The sequence below is a fragment of the Acipenser ruthenus genome, chromosome 36, assembly GCF_902713425.1.
Source record: "Acipenser ruthenus chromosome 36, fAciRut3.2 maternal haplotype, whole genome shotgun sequence".
NCBI classification, from domain to species: domain Eukaryota; kingdom Metazoa; phylum Chordata; class Actinopteri; order Acipenseriformes; family Acipenseridae; genus Acipenser; species Acipenser ruthenus.
In genome coordinates, this window is record NC_081224.1 from 11,387,211 (window position 1) to 11,407,486 (window position 20,276).

At 37.8% G+C, this 20,276-nt stretch overlaps 1 protein-coding gene across 1 annotated transcript; it reads left to right on the forward strand.

The window, feature by feature from the left end:
* The first annotated feature begins 493 nt into the window (after nucleotides 1–493).
* LOC117409825 (adhesion G protein-coupled receptor E1-like) lies at nucleotides 494–19,361 on the forward strand. Its single transcript, XM_059007929.1, has 17 exons — nucleotides 494–603; nucleotides 1,000–1,146; nucleotides 1,608–1,754; nucleotides 3,342–3,488; nucleotides 5,417–5,454; nucleotides 7,128–7,199; nucleotides 7,820–7,997; nucleotides 8,891–9,007; nucleotides 9,635–9,810; nucleotides 10,069–10,227; nucleotides 10,897–11,103; nucleotides 12,476–12,711; nucleotides 13,438–13,504; nucleotides 14,371–14,462; nucleotides 14,987–15,146; nucleotides 16,055–16,126; nucleotides 18,003–19,361. The coding sequence occupies exons 1-17, from the start codon at nucleotides 588–590 to the stop codon at nucleotides 18,036–18,038; spliced, it is 2,067 nt and encodes a 688-aa protein (XP_058863912.1). The 5' UTR covers nucleotides 494–587; the 3' UTR covers nucleotides 18,039–19,361.
* Nucleotides 19,362–20,276: the final 915 nt, after the last annotated feature.

The following is a 20,276-nucleotide window of genomic DNA, read 5'->3' on the forward strand; positions in this document are numbered from 1 at the left end:
TAATAAAATACTACTATTGATTAACCATTCCTTGTGTCTGCACGTGAATGTGTGTTCATAGTAAATCCTTGACCTTTGTAACACGTCAATATTGTTAGTAAGAGAACTAATCAACCCAGATAAACATTAAATTATCAATTATTGAATTGTTCCTACAACTTGATGAAGGTTAGATAAATACTGCTCTTCCTTGAAAATCTGATTCAGTGTCATTTTAGGATGTGTAATTGTTCAGAACACAGCACTGTCATTTTAAATTCAAATTCCATCTAGGTAAAGTAGATTTTTTTAGAAGAGTATACAAGCACTCCATGTTGGGAAGGCTCTTACCTTCCTGACACAATCAAATACAAGACAGTAAGCCCTTCTGATTATGCTATTATTGCTTCATTATAAACATTAAAACATTAATGACCTGAGAGAACAGCAGTGAAACTTTATATTTATTTCTTCTTTTACTGTTTTGTTTTCCAGATGCAAAGTGTGACATCACTCCCCCTGTTTGTGGCTATAATGGAACCTGTGTCTACATAAGTGGCGGCTTCCGGTGTGATTGTCACCCAGGATACAGTAATTCAGGGAATTCAATGGGACAGTGTGCAGGTGATGTAGAAACTGCAGTGTTGAGAGTCTCCACAGAGAGACTCTTCATAATGGACCACCATCACAAAGCGCTTTATAAGATGCAGTAACAGCAATAAAATCCATAATACTTTAAATACAGAGAAATGCATAATACATGATATACAGTAAAAAAACAATGCATAATATGATATATACTATGGATGTCTAGTAATTGTTTCGAATGATATATGGGAGTTTATGACTGACCATACATCCTTCCATCTGTATGTTACACTTACAGTATTGGCATTTATCAGATAGGGTACAATTGGAGGATACTTTCCTTTTTTTCTCAACTACTGGTGGCAGTAAGGGCTATCAATGATTTATAAAAGTGCTGCTTTCAATAATGACATTGAACTTGATTTTCTGCAGATATTGATGAGTGCAATCAAGACCCCCTGATCTGTGGGTCCAATGCACAATGCACCAACACTGCTGGGAATTACAGCTGCTCCTGTGTGACTGGATTCACTCCCAATACTGGAGCCACATGGATTTACAATCAAACACTGTGCAACGGTAATGTTTATGACCTTATTTTTTTACAATCACCTGCTGGTGATGAAATCTCCTGAGAAGGGATATAGTGGAGGCAGTACTTTATACATATGTATATCTGGAGAACTGCTTATTCAACTGTCATGAAACGTGGTATTAATATTATTTAGCATGTGTTATTGAGAACATCAGATTCTGGGGATATATGGGAGTTTCTGACTGTCTCTAGATCCTTCCACCTGAATATCACACTTACATATTTGCATTTATCAGATATGGTACAATTGGAGGATATTTCTCAGGTATTTTTTTTTTTTTCAGTGGCCGATATAACCATGTGTAATTCCTCACCATACAGTATTGAAGGGAACACAGTTCTACATGATCATTATATATATGGTGAAGTACAGTGGGTGCCGGTAAGGGCTATTAACAAATTATAAAAATGCTGCTTTCAGTAATGACAATGAACTTTTCTGTAGATATTGATGAGTGCAACCAAGACCCTACAATCTGTGGTTCCAATGCACAATGCACCAACACTATTGGGAATTACAGCTGCTCCTGTGATACTGGATTCACTCCCAATACTGGAGCCACATGGATTCACCATCAAACACTGTGCCAAGGTAACGTGTATTACAGCTTATTAATATAAGCCACACCGTGTTTTCTATTACCCCTCACTGGGGATGAAAACTCCTGCGAAGTGCATAGAGTGGAGGTCTTTGGAAATATACATACATATGTCTTGCTTCACATTTTTCCATACGTGGATATCTGAAGAACTGCTTATCCAATTGTCATGAAACTTTGTATAACATTACTTGGCATACGTTATTGAGAGTATCAGATTCTGGCGATATATGGGGGATTCTGTCTGTCCGTACATCCTTCCATCAAATTGTTATTAAACACTCTATTGTTAATTACTGTTCTATACTATTCTGATATACTGTTGATATACAGTATGTCATGGTCCCCATCTTTTTCATTCTACTGATACTGTAGCTCTAACTTTCAATTTACAGCAGTGATGAGGGGGTGTGTTTTACTGACATACTTGTTTAGAATGCATTCAAGGTAGTTTAATATATGCACAAGTCTTCACCTTTACTGAATTAGAAGCTCGGATCAGCAAGCAATACTGAATCAGAGAAACTGCACTTCCCATAGGCTCCCTGCCAATCTCCATCAACATTATACTGATCGGGTACAACTAGAGTTTATTTTTTTTAATTTCTTTTTTTTCTCACTTGCCAATATAACCATGTGTAATTCCTCGCCATACAGTACTGAAGGGAACACAGTTCTTCATGAGCATTATAAAATGGGTATTTTAAATACTGTATTCTGATTGGTCAAAACAGGTCACAGGGGGGTGTTGATATTACAGTATATCACCGTGGGTCGGCACTTCTTTTCAAAAAGGGGCAAGTCACTGGTAGATATTCATACGCCACTAGAATTAAAAAATAAAACAAAAAAAAACTTGACAGACATAATGGAATTTATCGCAATAAACATGACTGACGAGATTTATGTAAATGTTGACCTTTTGGGAAACCAAAGTGTTCATAAGATCTTGAATGAGTCTGAATCGGACACCAATGATTAATTACAGTAGTGAATAAAAGCAAAAGTATTCAACTCAATTCAAAACTCGCCATTGTGATCACTCTCTGCTCCTTCTGCCTGAACCACAGCATTTCCCTATCCCATTCTGAAAATAAATGGTTTTAAAAAAAAAAAAAAATCTTAAACTTTAAGTTTTTTAAAAAAAGATTTGGGTTGCTGTTAAAAGAGACTTAGGTGGTTAAATGGATATGTTGGTGCCGCTGCCCCCAATCTATGTCCCTTCTCCTTCTGTGGTCGGTTGCATCTCCAGTACTGAAGGGAACACAGGTATTCATGATCATTATTATCAAATGGTAGAGTACAGTGGGTACCAGTAAGGGCTAATCATGATGATGTATAAAATGGTAAATATTTCATGATTTACACGTGGCAGACTTCGAGATGACTTATCTACACACTGTTTCACATTCTTCATATTGATGGGGTAGTGTTGTCAGATAGTTTCTTAACTGTCAATATCCTCGCTATAATGTACCATTTAAAGGGTTCACCATGACCGTATGGCAAGGATAGTAATGATGATGTATAAAAGTGCTGCTGGCGCTCTTGATAATGACATTGAACTTGATTTTCTGCAGATATTGATGAGTGCGCACCAAACCCAATGATCTGTGGCCCAAATACAATATGCAGCAACACTGTTGGGCATTATATCTGCACCTGTAAAACTGGATTCATCCCTTCTCCTGGAGCCACGTGGATTCCCAATAAAACACAGTGTGAAGGTAATAGCCTGGATTAACTGAATTCCAATTAAAACCAGTATTTGTTACCACTGCAGAAAAACAAAAGCTTTAAGTTTAACCAGCATTTAAAATATAACAGTAAAACTATCTTCTCATGATTCTAATCTTGTTGTGTTTCTTGTATGTGACAATAGTTTACTGCATATAGGTTTCATATATGTGTGGCATTTTGAAAGTAGAACATGCTATTAAAATGGTACTAGTACTGTATTGCTATAAGAAAGGAGTTTCAGCTTCCATCCCCTTGATTATGCAAAAGAGATGATGTAGCTTGAACTTCAAACCTCAGTGTAAACTATACCAAGCTACAGACAGGGAGTACCAAACTTTAAACATGTTCCTGTTCACAGGTAAGACTGCAACTTTCTTATGAATAGATTGCGTTATTAGGTTTTATGCAACATATTATGATAATATTCATTATGGTAATTGTTTATTTATTAGTTCAAAAACGTTTAGTAAAACGAGGCCTAGAGGTTTATAAACTTTCATTAATGAAATCCAAATAAAGGTACAAGAGTCTGCGTGATGTATAAACACCCCAAATAATTTTTAATAAGCAATATATTGTGAGTAATTTGGTACAATAATTGTGCGAAGTGCTTGGTAAAGTGTTTTGTTTTTATTGATGTGTATATTTATTTGCACAAGGTAACACTGTTTTTGTATAAAAAAACAAGCACAAATTTTGCTGTACTATTTTAAGTTTACTATTTCAGTTGAATATGAAAAGTTAAACTGTACATAGACAATTAGAAAACTCAGTGTGATGCCATTAATAAATAACACCGTTCCACACTTCTTGTTGTTTACAAAAAATAAAGTGTTTTGGATGGAAAGCTTGGTTGTATTTCTGGAAGGAGAATCCGCCCACTAATCAACATGTCATATCCAAGCACCATAAAAACTGTGTGGCTTTCATTCATATCACTTCTTTTGTTTGGCCTCTGTCACGCGCAGCGAGGCCAGACAGGGAGACGGCCGTCTTTAGAGCCTGGAGGAAGGGCTACCCTCAGCCACTGATTCCCTAAGGTTTCTTTCTACCAGCGAGTAGGGTTTTTTTCCTTACCTGAGTGCCGAGCGGTTCATCTTTAGTTTCTGCAGGTGTGTGGAAGGCTGGAGAGGCTGGGTTCTCCCTCAGTGCATTTCATGCTTTGTGGGGCGGGCCCGTGTCTCAGCTGCTTAGTTTTCATTCATCCTTTCCCTATGTTTGGGGGGTAGGTGGCATTGTGCCACTGCAGTTGTTGCGTTAACCATTCATCATCTTCATTTTATCCAGTCATAGTTTGGTGGGTTTGTGTTTTGGAGGGAGGTGGCCCTACGAGCCACTTCCTATCTGCCGCACAAGACTTCATGATGTCATCGTGTATTCGCTAGTCGGCCAGCATTGCGGATAGTTGTCAGCACCCATGCACAAGGTCTCCAGCCAAATTCGTCATCCGTCACTAATTAGTCTGTTCAATTGCAATTTAAATCATCCACATTGCGGATTCTCCGTCCTGAATACAGTAACCTGGATTTACATTGTTTAATGAGTGCAATTGTTCAAGACTAGTGTACCCTCCTCTATCTCTGTCCATCAGTTTGCCATTGTTTTGCAACATTACTGTGATCTCAGGCATACAAATATGACAGCCAGGGTCTTTTAACTGTGCTCCACACATGTTCGCGTCTCATTTGTCAATTTCCCTAGTTACAGTGCGTGCAGCTCCAGGATCACATCAGGATTACGGATCAGTGGAGCCTGATCCAGATCTGCGTAGTACAAAACCTTCTCATGATCCAGCTCCAGTGATCCCGGATCCAATCACGTTTTTTTTATCTCATTAGTACAACCGGCCCCTGGTGTTGCAATGCAGTTAAATCTGTAACTAATTCAGAATCAAGCCCTCCTCTGTCTCTTTCAGACCTGATGAAACAGATGGCTACCGCAAGTTGCCCACAAGTAAGTGACCAAAATCTTAATGAAAGGGGGGATGGACGGGGGGTGAGAGGTGTGTTGTATTGTGTAACAGGGCGAGGGCGGGGACTGGGTGCGAAACAGTGACCACACACACTGCAAGCGAGCATCTCAAGCATCTATACCACGATGCAAAAGAAGCAGGCTCCTCTGTATGTGTGGGTATAGAGCTTAAAGTCCTTGAAACACATGCTTGAATGGAGCTTGGTACAGCAGGTGATGCAGACACAGTTTATGAACAGTATTTATCTGTTCACAGCAAAAATAAGAACAATTATCATTAATCAATCATTTTTATGGTGCGAGTATCAATGTTGCATACATTCTGCATTTCTGCAGTTCAATATAGCTGACCAAATTAACTTGCAAGTTAATGAATACTCATTAATGGGGCTTAGAAAATAACAAAAAAGGTGCAGTACAATCTAGTAGCCTGGAATAATGCTGTTATTGTAAACCAAAAATAGGTAAGTTGGAATGAAATTGAGTCAATAAACAAGGTAAACGTTTCGGTTACAAAGGCTTCAAATGACTCTCTTATGCCATTGCTTGTTTTTTCCCCCTCAAACTCCTCCTTTACTGGAGCTATATGCCATAGCTTCACATTCAAGTGTGTCTGTGAAGTCTCTACCCTCTGCCTTCAGGCTTTTAAAGTGACTAGATGTACAAGCGACCAGACAAGCTAACAGGGTACTTTACAGGGTTACCTTCGTAATCTAAACATACCCCATTCAGAAATACCCTTAAGCCTTTACATGTTGGGTAAGAATGACCAAGCTGGAGCTTGTCCAACCTGAAGAACAGTGGTGCCAAAACCAGGATTCCTCCAGTTGGCTACATTCACTCTGTAAAATCTAGTAAAGGTGTGGGCTGAAGACCAGACTGACTTAGTCTGTGACTTAATGTCTATCCTTAGAATGATAAAGGCTTGCACCATGACCTGCAGGCTACCTAGTGTAATACACTGAAGCTTTGTTTTGTTGCTGGACCCAGGTGGAGGGAAAGAGGATGACGGACATGATTATGCTACATGCAGAATGTGCACAAAGGATCTTCCTGCATTCTGTGCATTCATGAAAACCCATTCTGGAAAAAATCAGAATTAAATGACAAGGGGCTTGGGACTGAGGGATGGACCCTAACTGGGAATCACAGTTGCTTAGATACTTGGGCAAGAAACCCAATAGTAAGACCGGGGCTGTCCAACGGATGCCTCTTAAGCCCTGTATCTCACTGATCTCTCCAATATGGTTCTTTTGATTTAGAAGTGGATTACCCCCTTCAAGGCTCTTAATGGGTTTAGACAGACGACAAGGTCAATCGGCAGGGACATTCAAAATGCAAATAAATTGATGTTTAACCACGACACATGTTTAATGAGCACAACCACACTAAAGCTGTGTTTTGTCTGGGTTAAACCTTTTTAAATCTCATTAAAAAAAAAAGTGTTTCTATTTGGTTGGCTCTTCCGTTTTAGTAAATGAAGCATATTTTACAAATCGTTTTTGTATGGCTCTTGAAGAACTCCCTGGTCATCAGTATGGCGCTTTCAACTGCGCTGCAGAAGACACAGCTGGAAAACCTGTGGATTTTTAAAACAAGTCAGGGGCAGAGATGCTATGTAGCAATGTGTTATTTTCTTTTTTTCTCTTTTGTAGGCATCAAGCCAGCTTTGCTTCCTTTCTTCATTTACAGACCAATTAAAAAATGGCTCAGAGATTCCAGTTGAGGTCAGCAATTACTTTAATAAAAACAGAAAAACACTTTGATAATTATCTCTGTTAAAAAATGGACCATAATATTAGCTGAAAAGAGGTCAGTATTTACAGTAAAATAAAAACCTCAATATCTTGGTAAGTAAAGCTATCTTGTTTCAAGTAAAATAAAACAAAGTACCTCGGGGGCTTAGTGTAAGGGCAATGCATATCTCATTGTAAACATGATAGAAAATTGAGATGTAAAAAAATATTTGCATTAACATAATGGTCAGTGATCATTTTAATTGGACAACAGTAGTAACTGAGTTAATATTAGAATCTAACTGTACAAACTGTAGTCACTATGTATGTCAAAGTTAATTTGTGGTGATGGTGCAAGAAAAAACAACCTTTTTGTATTCTAGTTTTATAGTAAGTATTTCAATGCAGTACAGCTTTATCAATGATGAATATTTAAAAAAAATATATTAAGAAAACCATTCAAATCAGAAACACCACACCCCTTGCATTATCCCCCCTTTTCTTTTGTTCACAAAAAATCAAGTTCTCACCATTTATGTTCTGTCCCTTGACATGATATAAAAATGGTTTGATTACAATGTGTGTAAATTAGTCTCCATTCGCCCTTTCAGATGGTGGCTAGTGTCTTGGGTACAATTGTCAGCAGTGACTCCGCTTGGACAAACCAAAATGATGAGCAGAAGTCTGAAGCAGCTCAGATGATTCTGACCTCTGCAGTGAGTCTGGTATCCGCCTTGATTAAGCCCACTGCTAATGTCACAAGCAAGAAAGTGAAATCAGAAAAACTGGGTAAGACCTGCGCTATATTAGCACGGAGTGTATGAACTGAAACCATAGCTTTAAACAGTTTTTACTCCCTTCTGATGCTTTTTCTATATGCATTCTTATGTGTGCTTGCTTTGCAGAGGATTTTATGGTTTATCCTTGTGCCTCTTCTTTTTTAACTTTAATTTGTGATATTCAGAAAAACAAATGCAAACTTGGAAAATAAACCAGCAAGAAAAAAAAAGTGAAAAATGATCAGAACAGCGTAAGACACAGAGAGTCAGAAAATGTTCCTAAAACTCAAAGTCATGGCTATATATAACAACCAAAAAACTCATTGAACAACTAACTGTACAGCAAAAAAAAAACGGTGCTGAAGCCCAGTGTCACTGTGGCGCAGTGGTATCTGTGCAGCCCACAGAATCAGGGGGACAAGTTGAAATTGAGACATTCTGCAACACAGACCTTAATGCAGAACTATCATAGGAGACCAGGCACGAAAAGACTACAAGCTGAAATTGCATTTTACCAAATGCATCAGCAAATGCATGTAAGCAGGAAGAGGAACTTTTTAGGTTAGATATCTGCCAATGCATGGGGTGTAATCTATATAATAGACGTTCCACACAGATGCAATTTGTAAACAAAGGCTGCCACTACTTTATCGTCAGAGTACTTTTTAAAAAGAACCAAAAAAAATCCGGTTGCTGGATTCAATCTTTGTATCTCGGAGATCTGAGGAAAGTTAACTACCAATCATGCTACTGATGTTGGTCAGGGGATTGCATTACGGTATACATCAGCACAGTGCACTGCTTACAGTTTGCATACAAGGTGGTATGTTTTTTGTTTGTATATCAGACGAATATAAATACAGGACATTATTTTAGAATTAGCCATATCTGTTTCCTTTTAAGAAATCGACTTGATGGTGGTTGGATCAAACACAAGCCTGAATGCAATCCCGAAATTGGAAGCTCAAGGAAACTCAATGGAAGTTGACCTGCAGGGTGTCGCGAAGGAGAACAATAAAAGTAATGAGATTTTCTGGATATGCACTATATAAACTCCACCCAGCTGGCATGGGAACGTCACGAGTGCAACAAAGTTCAGATTAGTGGTTTGTTTGATTTTGGGGGTACTTACAGTAATGTGTACCACACTAAAATGTTGCCTGGGCTTTTTTACAAAACAGTCGTTACAAAAATCTCTGTATAATTCTAGGTCATTTCTGATTAGTGACAGTCTATTGTAATTCATATAAGGAATATTGAATACTACATGCACTTACGTAAAGGAAGTGGGCCAGTATGTGCGATATGCACACAAACCCTTATTAGCCCTGCATGAGTTTATGTAAGCTACCGCATTGGGGAAGCATCCTTGAACCACCTACATGTGGTTCTCAAGAGATTATCCCTAAAATAGGGTGTTGATGCAATCCATGAGGATTTTCCTCTGCTGTAAAATCAAGGGTTGACTTATGCTGGCGAGGTATACATTGATCATATCAAGTGTCACCTGAATCAGAAACTCAAATAAATATCTGAAAACTGTAAATTGAATCTAGAAACTGATAAGTGGTGATGGTAAGCACAGGTATTGTACAAAGTGAGCTACTGTACTGCAGTATTTTTTAAATTACATATTTTTACCATCAGGTTATGCTGCAGCAGTTTTCATATCATACAATGGAATGAGTTCACTTCTAAGTGCCAGTTTTTTTGTGAGTGAACACATTCCTGAAATTAATTCTGAAGTGATATCGGCCACATTACCTGAAATGCAACTCTCCAACCTCTCTGAGCCTGTTAACTTCACATTAAAGCACTCCAAGGTGGGTATGATTGCGCTGAGAAACGACAGCATTAGTCTACTGGCCATTTTGCAGACCAAAGCTAAGGCCTGAGTCAATTAACTCTTTAGTTGGGTATCCAATGAAGGATGACTATAAATGGCTCATTTGAAAGGAATGCACCTACAGAATATTTGCTATGCCATTTAAGAATCGGTAAATGCTTGGGGAGCAATATTTATTTTGGTTGGATTAGCACATTGCCCACCCAGTGAATATTAATGTGCTTTTCCTTTTCAGCCTGGATCAGAAGGGAACATGACCTGTGTCTACTGGAAACCTATAAAAACCTGGTCTCCAGAAGGCTGTAAACAAATACAGACCAACGAAACACACACAGTCTGCAGCTGCACCCACCTCTCCACCTTTGCATTGATAATGGAGATTGAGAAACCGCAAGTATTTCTGAACATTTCTAGCTTTTCCAGTTCTGAAATTAGCACAATAATAAACAGGTTTGGTTTAATTTAATACCTTCCTACAAAAATTATTATACGAAATTACATGAATATCGACACACCCCTAGTAAAGACGTCATGGTTACAAAAAGTTGTTTTTAAAAAGATTACTCTTATAATTCTACAAGGGCCTTGAGGGTTAAAGATTGTTTTATGAAATGCAGTATATACCATACAACAAAGTCTCAGATGCCTCAAATAAATTACTGCAGTTAATAGCAAGGAAAACATTGCAAAAAACAATACCAAAAAATTGCAAAGGATAGAAATAATTCCTCCTTTTTAGTTTGAATTATTTACAGCTTCATAGCTGGATTGCTTTTTAAACTTTATTATTATTATTATTTATTTCTTAGCAGACGCCCTTATCCAGGGCCTTCCATGTGTCTCCCTTGAGATTCAGAATTGCTGAAGCTATCCTAACAGCAGAGATTTCATTTGTAATGAAAATGTATCTACCTAAAATAAATCTTTATGTAAATCAAAATTGCTGAAATGGTACGACCAAAATAGTGTGGCAAATGTGTTTTTTTTTCATGTAAACAAAGCACATGATTAAAAAACCTGATAATGTTAAAATGTTCCATTCTGTTTTTTTATTGTTTTGCAGCACCATGAAGATGACGGCGACATGTTAGAATTGATTAATTTAATTGCAGTGCCGATCAACCTGTTTTTTCTAAGTTGTGCAATTACAACCTTCATATGTTGCCAGTCTATTCAGAATGCCAACAACACCATTCACCTGCACTTGAGCATCTGTCTCTTCCTGGCTCACCTTCTCTTCCTAACTGGGACAAGCCAAACAAAGGTCCCGGTATGTAGGCAGGGCTGCTTCACTCTGGATTGGCTGGAACAAAACTGCTTTATAGAATGACTGGCTCATCCTGATGCTGTAATTTAAATTGCATTTCGGATCCCTCTGCTCTGCACACCCAATACCAAATCCACTGCTTTACGGAATCAGCATTATGAACCCCATATTGTGATCTCTTATTTTGCGTGTATTTCCTTAAAGCAGTGCACACATGGAAGGCTTTACCTTTACTCAACAGAGAGTACAAATGTGATCACATTTAGAGATGATCACTGTATATTTTAAATCCACGCACAGAGAGAACATTACAATTTGGTAGCTATAGTTGCCACACAATTCAGGACTACAGAATGATGCTCGTCCAGTTCTTCAGAGCTGTTTGATCCCAGAAATTCTTCTGGTCAGTTCTTCAAGGATTCCATTTATTCAGCAGCTACGGTACAACGTGACTTGATATAGGGAATATCCCCCTATCTATGTCATTTATGTATATAAGAGAAAGTAGGCATCCCAGCATTGATCCTTCTAGCCCAAAGTAGAACTCACTCCCCTTACCCAGTTAGGTATCTACATGCATGTAGGCTACTCCACAGGATTACCACCGATTTCAGTTTATTAATCTTTAGTGCAGCACTTTGTCAAAGGCCTTTTGAAAGTCCAAAAATAATGTCACACAGTTTTCTAATCCATTCTTGCAGTTACGTTTTCAAAGAAATCATGATTGTTTATTTCTGAATCATTGTTGACTCCTGTAATGTTAATATATAAACAATCTTCTTAGTTACACCTTTATGAATGATTCCATTTTTTTGCCTGATATTGAGGCGAGTCTGATGGGTTTGTAATTTCCTAATCCCGCGTTCTCTCTCTGCTTAAATATCGGCACAGTTGCAATCTGCCAGTCAGCTGGAACATCTCCGGTCATTATAGTTAAAAATATCTGCCAGTGGCCTGCAGATAACTTCCCTTGTCTTTGTAATCTTTAAAGCCAGTCAGCTGGAACATCTCCGGTCATTATAGTTAAAAATATCTGCCAGTGGCCTGCAGATAACTTCCCTTGTCTTTGTAATCTTTAAAGCCAGTCCAGTCCAGCTCTGTTAGTACTTCTGTTTGATTTACACTAAATTCATCTAGCATAGGGTATAGACACACTGTAACTAGAGGAATGTTCCTGACATCAAAAACCTGTTTAAAATAGTCACTCAAGACATTTACTATTGACTTATCATCCTATTAATATCACTGCATTTATATGTGATAATGCGACTTATAATAGCCTATGTTAGTGCATGCTAGTGACATTTGCATGAAGATTAAAAAGGTCCAGGGGTCACTGTGCGATGTTGTCCTGACCCTGCCTGTCCTCTCTCAGGTGTTGTGTGCAGTCATAGCTGGGCTCCTACACTACCTCTTCTTGGCCAGTTTTGCCTGGATGTGCCTGGAGGGAGTACAGCTCTACCTGCAGGTGAGAAACCTGAGGCAGGTGAGGCGGAGTAGCAGGCAGACCCTGCGTACAGGATACCTGCTGCTGGCTGGCTACGGCACTCCCCTTCTCATCGTGGCTGTGTCTGCAGCGCTGTTTTCAGATGGATATATGAATAATGAAATGTAAGTACTGTTCTGATTATGATTCATAAAGATTGGTTATTTCCAATGAATAGACTTCACAGTGTTCTACAGGTTCACACGTCTGAATCTACACTAAACTGCAGCTCTCAACACCGTGAGCGCTGGCTCTCAACCATTACTGGGTTGAGAACAACCATGCTGTGTTCCTTGTACACCCTCTTAGTACGGTCACATTTAAGATTCCTTAGGATTGGAGCGGTTTTCTAATTAACAGTCAGACTGGAATTTAAAGAACAAAAAAAAAGAAAATAACTTTAAGAAAAATACAAAAGTAGCACCAAACTCACTGCTGACTCTCATTCCCTGCTACACAGAACTCTGAACAGAACTTACTGTGCTCCTTGTATTCCCTTTCAGCTAAAATCTCTGTAATAATGTAAGGTTGCAGACTGGTCTGTTACATAAGTTTCTTGCATATGCCTTCTGGAAAGTTCTAATATCGAAAAACAACACAATGTAGGGAATACATAATCATTTAAGTCTCTTATTGTTGTTTGGATCATTCAGTTTAACAGGGTTTATTCATCCTGCCATCACCACACTGTAGATTCACTTCCTGTGTATCAGGTATTAGGATCCCACTTGAGTTTCATATTTTAGGAGGGGTCCTGATACCTGTTGCACAGGGAATAAATATACAGTGTGGTTAAAGGGCTTCTGCAGTATGTGAGCCTATTGGAAATAAACACTTTGCTTATGTTGCAGATGCTGGCTGAGTTATGAGAAGGAATTCCGCTGGAGTTTTCTTGGCCCTGTTGCTCTCATATTGGCAGTACGTACATCATTTTTTTATTCCTCCTGTCCCTGTAGCCACCCCTCACATCTGATCATATCTTGGAAGATTATATCAACATGAGGCACAACTCTCCTTCTCTCTCTCCCTGTCTGCTTTTATCCGGTCTACAACTAATACGAGGCAAACGAGGTAGAGTCTGACTATGCCATGCTCATATTATACAGCAGGGAACCCCCCCCCCCTCCCTCTCTCTCTCTCTCTCTCTCTCTCTCTCTCTCTCTCTCTCTCTCTCTCTCTCTCTCTCTCTCTCGCCACTGTTTTAAAAGTTTCCCAGTTATAAATCCATAAAAAAAAGTATAATAAAGCATAGGTATGCATTGTGGAGCACAGGAAGATATGGTAAAGCACATTAAAATGCAGTATAACCATGGTAAAAGTGCAAAATGTACTGAGGTAAATGTTTCTAAGGGCTCTCTCAACCAGAGCTCTATCATGGTGTTAGTATAGTGTAGCAGTATAGTATAGAGGGACCTTTGCTGCAGAACTTGGTTAATGTCCTGTCTACCTTGTGCACATTAAAGATCCCAGTGACTGACATCTTTGAAAGAAGCACATGGGTGTTCCTGATTCAATTCCTGGCTAATTTCAAAAACAAAACAAGGGTCCACTTCCCCAATCTCTGTAAACTGAGACAGGGCATCCCTAGAAACAAGGTGCTGTATCTCAGTGGATCGATCAGCATCTTCAGTATCTTCTAATAACTTCAATTAAGTATCACCGGGTCTTTCAAATATGACTTAAGTGCAAGTACAGTTCCAGGTTTTAAGGTTTTGGAACCCTATAGAAGAGTGCTGACCAAGGCAAACTGTAATGAATTTGCATCACGTACATTTTCTTGGCAGGTTAACATGATTCTCTTCGGTGCAATTATCTGGACTCTGCAAGCGACTCTGTCTCAGCTCAATGCCGAAGTGTCCTCGCTTAAGGACAGCAGGTGAGTGCAGGAGATGAAGAGGGAGGGAATGACATATAGTTTTACGCTGATGATTTAAGCTGAAATGAGTGTATTCTTGACTAGGGTTGAATTATTGGAGCATGTAAGAGTCCCATTATACTGTACCATGGGTCACTTAATGAAAAGGATTACCAGTGTATGGTTACTAAACGTATAATTATCATAACAATGTCTGATTTACGTTGTTTTAGTGTTGTTTTTTTCTTTTTGAGTAATTTCCATGACTGTGTGATATTTAGTTTACAGACTGAGGTCTTTTTGTGTCCCTGTTACACGTGCAACTCCAGAAACATTGTGCCCATTCTTCAGTCCCCAGGAAGCAGATTATCTTGCAGCCTATACCATGACTCCTCTTAGGGTTACAGTGTTGTAAATAGCATATTAACTGTCTTCGATTCTACATTTCAAAAACAGGCCATAATGTCACATATTGGTAACCCTTTCATGAAGTGACCCATTTGTGAAATATTGTTTCAATGATTTATTCGTGTTGTTGTTTTTAGCTTGCTGACTTTCAAAGCCCTCGTCCAGTTTGTGATCTTGGGCTGTAGCTGGTTCCTTGGCTTTTTCCCACAAGTTGAAATATGCAGAGTGTTGTTCATCGTCCTCAACTCTCAGCAGGGGACCATGATATTCATTGTGTACTGCTTGCTGAACAGAGAGGTAATGCAGCCACAACAAAAATGCTAGTATCTTAACCATTACCCTTTGTTCTTTCATTTATTAAAACCTTCTCTACTACTAAAAGTATTTCTGCTGGAGAAAAGCAGGAGCAACTTAGAAAATGCATGATTCCCACACAGAAATGAAAACCCTTTATATATATATATATGTATATAATTAATCGATGCATCGATTATTGATCATCTGTCCTTAAATTTTACTGAGCTTCAAGTACATTTTGGTGAATCGATGCATTGAATTAGTACCCAGTTTTAAGTCTCCTGTTGCAGGTTTGCATTAAAACCTTGAGTGTGAGCGCGCTGCTTCTAGTCTGGTACGGTAGATTAGCGCGTTGCTAGGATACACACTTCAAACACACATTACGCGTTGGATAAGACAAATCAGTATTGAACAACCATCGTTCAGAAATTACTTATGTTAAAATACAGTATTTTTTTATTATTACAATCTTAATCTGATGCGGACGCACGCATATTATTTTCGTAAGTCCCTTGTATTTCTTTTTTGAACATCGGAAGTGTTCTAATTTGAATGCAAGTCGTGCCTTTTTGTTTAACTATTATGCACAACTGTGTTTTCAGTTATTAGATCTTCTGTTAAAAAAAATAACTAACGTTTGTTTATTTTGAAAAATAAAACATCAATGCATCGATTATCATTGATAAATGTCGATACGATAATCTAATATGAAATGAGGGTGCCGATTGCATATATATATATATATATATATATATATATATATATATATGTGTGTGTGTGTGTGTGTGTGTGTGTGTGTGTTGTACACAACAAATTATATAAAACCAACAACCTTGTGCCGTTTCATTTCTACCGCTGTGGCAGAGGATACGCATGACACTGACATTCATTTTTATTCTGGTTTCCAGGTGAGGAAGGAGTACAAGAAATGGTTTTGTTGCCAACGGAAGTCTTCAACAACTTATGCAATTAGCTCAAGGGTGAGACATGTAAAATAAAATGAACAACCAAAAAGCAGATCTATTGAAAAGTATGCTTAACATTAAACCTATCAGAGCGTTGTATTGATGTGCTAGATGTCACCGGTTCTTTTGTAAATCAAAATGGGTGTTTTGCTTCTATCAACCACAAACAGAGGTCAACTTGAGTTGGAATGACAAATTAATATTTCCTACTATATTTTGGTTATAATTCTCCTGGGTTTTATGGTAACAAAAACACTAAAGTACCTAGAAGTTTACAGCAGTAACAGCTAAATTGTAGGGATGCACCGGTTCTGATTATCGACATTCCACATTCATAATTGGCATAATTGGAAGCATATTGTGCAGTGACATGACTGACAGTCTAAGCCTTCTTATTTCACTCTGGAGAGATCCTCGGTCACTTGTTTGAGGTACCAGTACACACTTAGATGATTATAATGAATCGGACTGCAATGATCCTTTTACATTACAAATAGCAAATCAGCCAACTAAACGTCAGATAAGAAAACCACCAACAATAAAGAATGTGATTAAAGAGATCAGACCTGGATTTCAAATACAGTAATCAGTGTATATCCGCCCTAGCTGTTTATCCACCATGATCAACCTCTTCAGCAACGTTAGTTTTTATTATTGAACAGAGAAGATTAGTTCAGAGATTGTAGATTCTGGCAAAGTTATTGTACACAGTGTTGTGTGTGCTCTGTGCGCTGCCATTGCTGGTAGTGTCACGTGAGCTGTTCAGTGTATTGATATGTAAATAAATCCTGATCTCCTGCCTGTCACTCAGCAGCGAATGCACGCACCCACACGGCAGAGGGCTACCCTGTCACAAGCATTAATACCCTGTGTCTTTCTAAACAAGGGATTTAGGGGAGCTCCCTAATAAAAGCTGAATCTCACAACAATACTTGTGTGAATACAGTAATTGTTACAGCACTCTATAATGGTATTTAAAACAGGATTCATTCATCTGACTTTTTACATATCCGCCCTTACTCTGGTCCCACCGCAGTTGGATATGTGTCAGAATACTGTATATATTAACACAAAACTCTGTGTACACGCGATAAGTAGAATTTCAAAGCATGTTCACATAAAACAGTAAACCAGCAACACAGTCTTTCAATTCAATAAGGCTCTGTTTTGCCATTAACCTGTCAAAGCAGCCAGGTGATTTCTGTATAAATTCAATATGAAGTAAATTGTTTTGATCTTACCGAAATGCAGTTTGATTAAAACACCTTTTTTTCCACAAGAAATGCAGCCCTCCTCATCCATGGTATCCCCCGTAGCCAAACCTCCCAGTTACAATCCTCAGAAAACCATGTAAATGTGTCATCCGAATAGAGCAGGTACTAAGAGACACTTGGCTCACAATCTCCAGAGTCGGTGTTGGAAGGTGCAGTCGTCCCTGCTGTCTGTACAGTAAACCAGTGTCCTGCCAAAAAAGAATAGGATAAAAACACCCATCAAAATAAACTTTAACTGAACTCATGTTCATAACAGCAAACTCCTTGCCAATGTTCATTCGGTGTAACAGATTTATTCCTAGTAAAGGTAATTAAGAAACCAGCCAGTAATAGTGCCTGATCAATACAGCAATTTATTTCACAGAGTACATGAAAGCTTTCCAGCAGGTGTCAGGGTGCAGCAGTCTGAGGAAGTATTATATTGGATAGGCAATCACTTCTGACTTATTTTACTAAGAATACATCATTTACATATTACAGAGGAGCAAAATTACAAAAAAAAGGTTAATGTATCAAGCATGCTAGTATTTCAATGAAACAAGAAGCGAGTTTTGTATCTGTTTCACCCTTAAAGAAAATTCAAATGCCACTTTTTATTTTATTTTTTTTACTTTAAGGGCAGAGAAACATCTGTGACGACACTATCCAGATAAAGATGCAAACAGCACAATGAGGACTGGATCACCCAGAAACAACTGCATGTTCCACTATGAACAACAGTGGCAGTGCTGGAGATCCTTTGGTTATTCACTTTTTTTTTTAGGATGTTGTTTGCCATTTTTTACACTATATTTTCCTAGTATCAAATCACTGTAGGTCACTGCTCACTTTTTAAGTTAATTGGCTGTTAATGGTTAGTATATAATGACCACTTCGAGTAATTTGCTTCAGCTTACATTGTCTAGGGTTTCATTTCCCCTGTAGGTTTTTATGATGTTTGTAATTATTCTTTTATTTTCTGGTAAAATGTGTTCACGTGTTTTGACTACTAGTTCAGGAGCTGTTCTTCACTTGCTTACCAGCACCATTTATAGCACTGCTCTGTATTAACAGCAAAATCCAAAGAGGCAACTTCATGATTTCCAAGTTCTTTCAAACAATATGAAAAGAGTAAGGAGGTTCAGAAAATATTTCCATCTGCTGTTCATCTTGTTAGGCGGTTTGCAATCATTCTATGTGGTTCTTATTGTAATTCTACTGTATTATATATACTGTGTGAATTTTTTTGTGTGTGATTTTTTTAAATGCTATTTTACTTTTTGATAGTGATGTGTAATAAAGCTGATCTTTAGTTCTTGTTGCTTGTGAAATATGCAACACAGTCTGGATCTACCAAAGTGTGTCTACAGAAGTAAGAGCCAGTGCTGCCTTGTGAACAGCCATGGTTTCCTTTTGTAATGCTTGCAATACGCAACTGTGCACTAGATGGCACCGAGACATGAACCTGCTCTTCCCTGATTGTATGACTCCCTCTCTGCTATGTGCCAAGTTATACAACACCTCTCCAAGCTCCTCTGTATTCTGTTCTTGATAAATGATTAGTATATGTGATTGATATATATATATATATATATATATAGCTTGGGCAGCATTGGGGTAATGCATATAAAAAATACTGCAATCTATTAAAACAACAATTGTTTGTTTTAGTGTTTAAATTTTATTATTAAACAAATAAGGTTGTGTGTTTATTTGATTTGTAATAGTGCTAACACAACCTAATACATTTGCTGTTGAATTGCTAAGCAAACTGGCACAGTTTTGCACTTAAAGAAAAATATGAATATGCCAACAATAGCAAAACCTAGACGATTTAACAAATTTACTCTTTACGACTGGGACAAAATAAAATTAAGCTGAAAGCTGGGACAATGTTGACTATATAATTTTTACAAATATTTGAATATTAAAACAAAAAACTGCTTGAAATGGATTTGGTGGCAATAATAAATATGTTTGTGTTCATATAACGAAAATAATAAAATAGTATGTCAAAAACGGAAGTTTTTTTTTTTTTTTTTCCCTAGTGTTTTGACAGGGTTTATGAGTTCTGAGAGATCTTTTTACTGTAATTATAAGTTATATATTATGGATTTTTTTTTGTTTTGTTTTAGTATTACAACAAGGCTAGTCAGAACTAATTAGAATGATTGTAAACGTCATAAAAAAGTATCACATCTGTTACTTCACTAATCAATGACCAATACAAACTTTTAATAAAACAACCAAAAATAAGTGTCAATAACACAATGAACCGTCGTCAACGTGTTTGTATATCTCTCAAAGAAAACACACACACACACACACACAAGACCATTTTAAAATACCGGTACACAAACTAATACAGCAATGGGAAATTAGACAGTAACAACAACAATATGATTTATGTTAATGGAATTGAAATAGATATGTGCATATCAGTATTAAAAGTACAACACAATATATATGTTTTTACATCACACTGTAATAATAATAATAATAATAATAATAATAATAATAATAATAATAATAACAGCAAACATAACTGCACGGTATGGGTTTTGAAAATGAAAATGACACAATAGTCTACCTGTTGTTTTGCTGCTGTAGTTTTGATGGTCATGTCGTGTCCTGTTGGAAACGACTGTCGCCGTCGCCAGCACAAACAACTTCTGTATAAAGTTAATTTTCCCAAACAGTACAAAACTAAAAAAGAAATTCAAAACGACACACAAAAAGTCTCAAGCGTCAAGGCAAGCCGAAGCAGTGCAAGGACAAAGCAAGGTACGTTTAACAAATCCAACGTTGGACTTTTAACGTTTTCTGGATTTGAATTTGAAAGAAAGAACGCGAGCGCGTGCTTGATGCTCACGTGCATTTTCAACGGTTTTTTTTTTTGTGCAGAATCTGAG

Excerpts from the sequence above, each read along its gene's own strand:
- LOC117409825 (XM_059007929.1), top strand. Across the intron at positions 7,200-7,819 it reads GCTCAGAGATTCCAGTTGAG|ATGGTGGCTAGTGTCTTGGG; the intron begins GTCAGCAATTAC and ends TCGCCCTTTCAG. Across the intron at positions 12,712-13,437 it reads GGATATATGAATAATGAAAT|ATGCTGGCTGAGTTATGAGA; the intron begins GTAAGTACTGTT and ends CTTATGTTGCAG.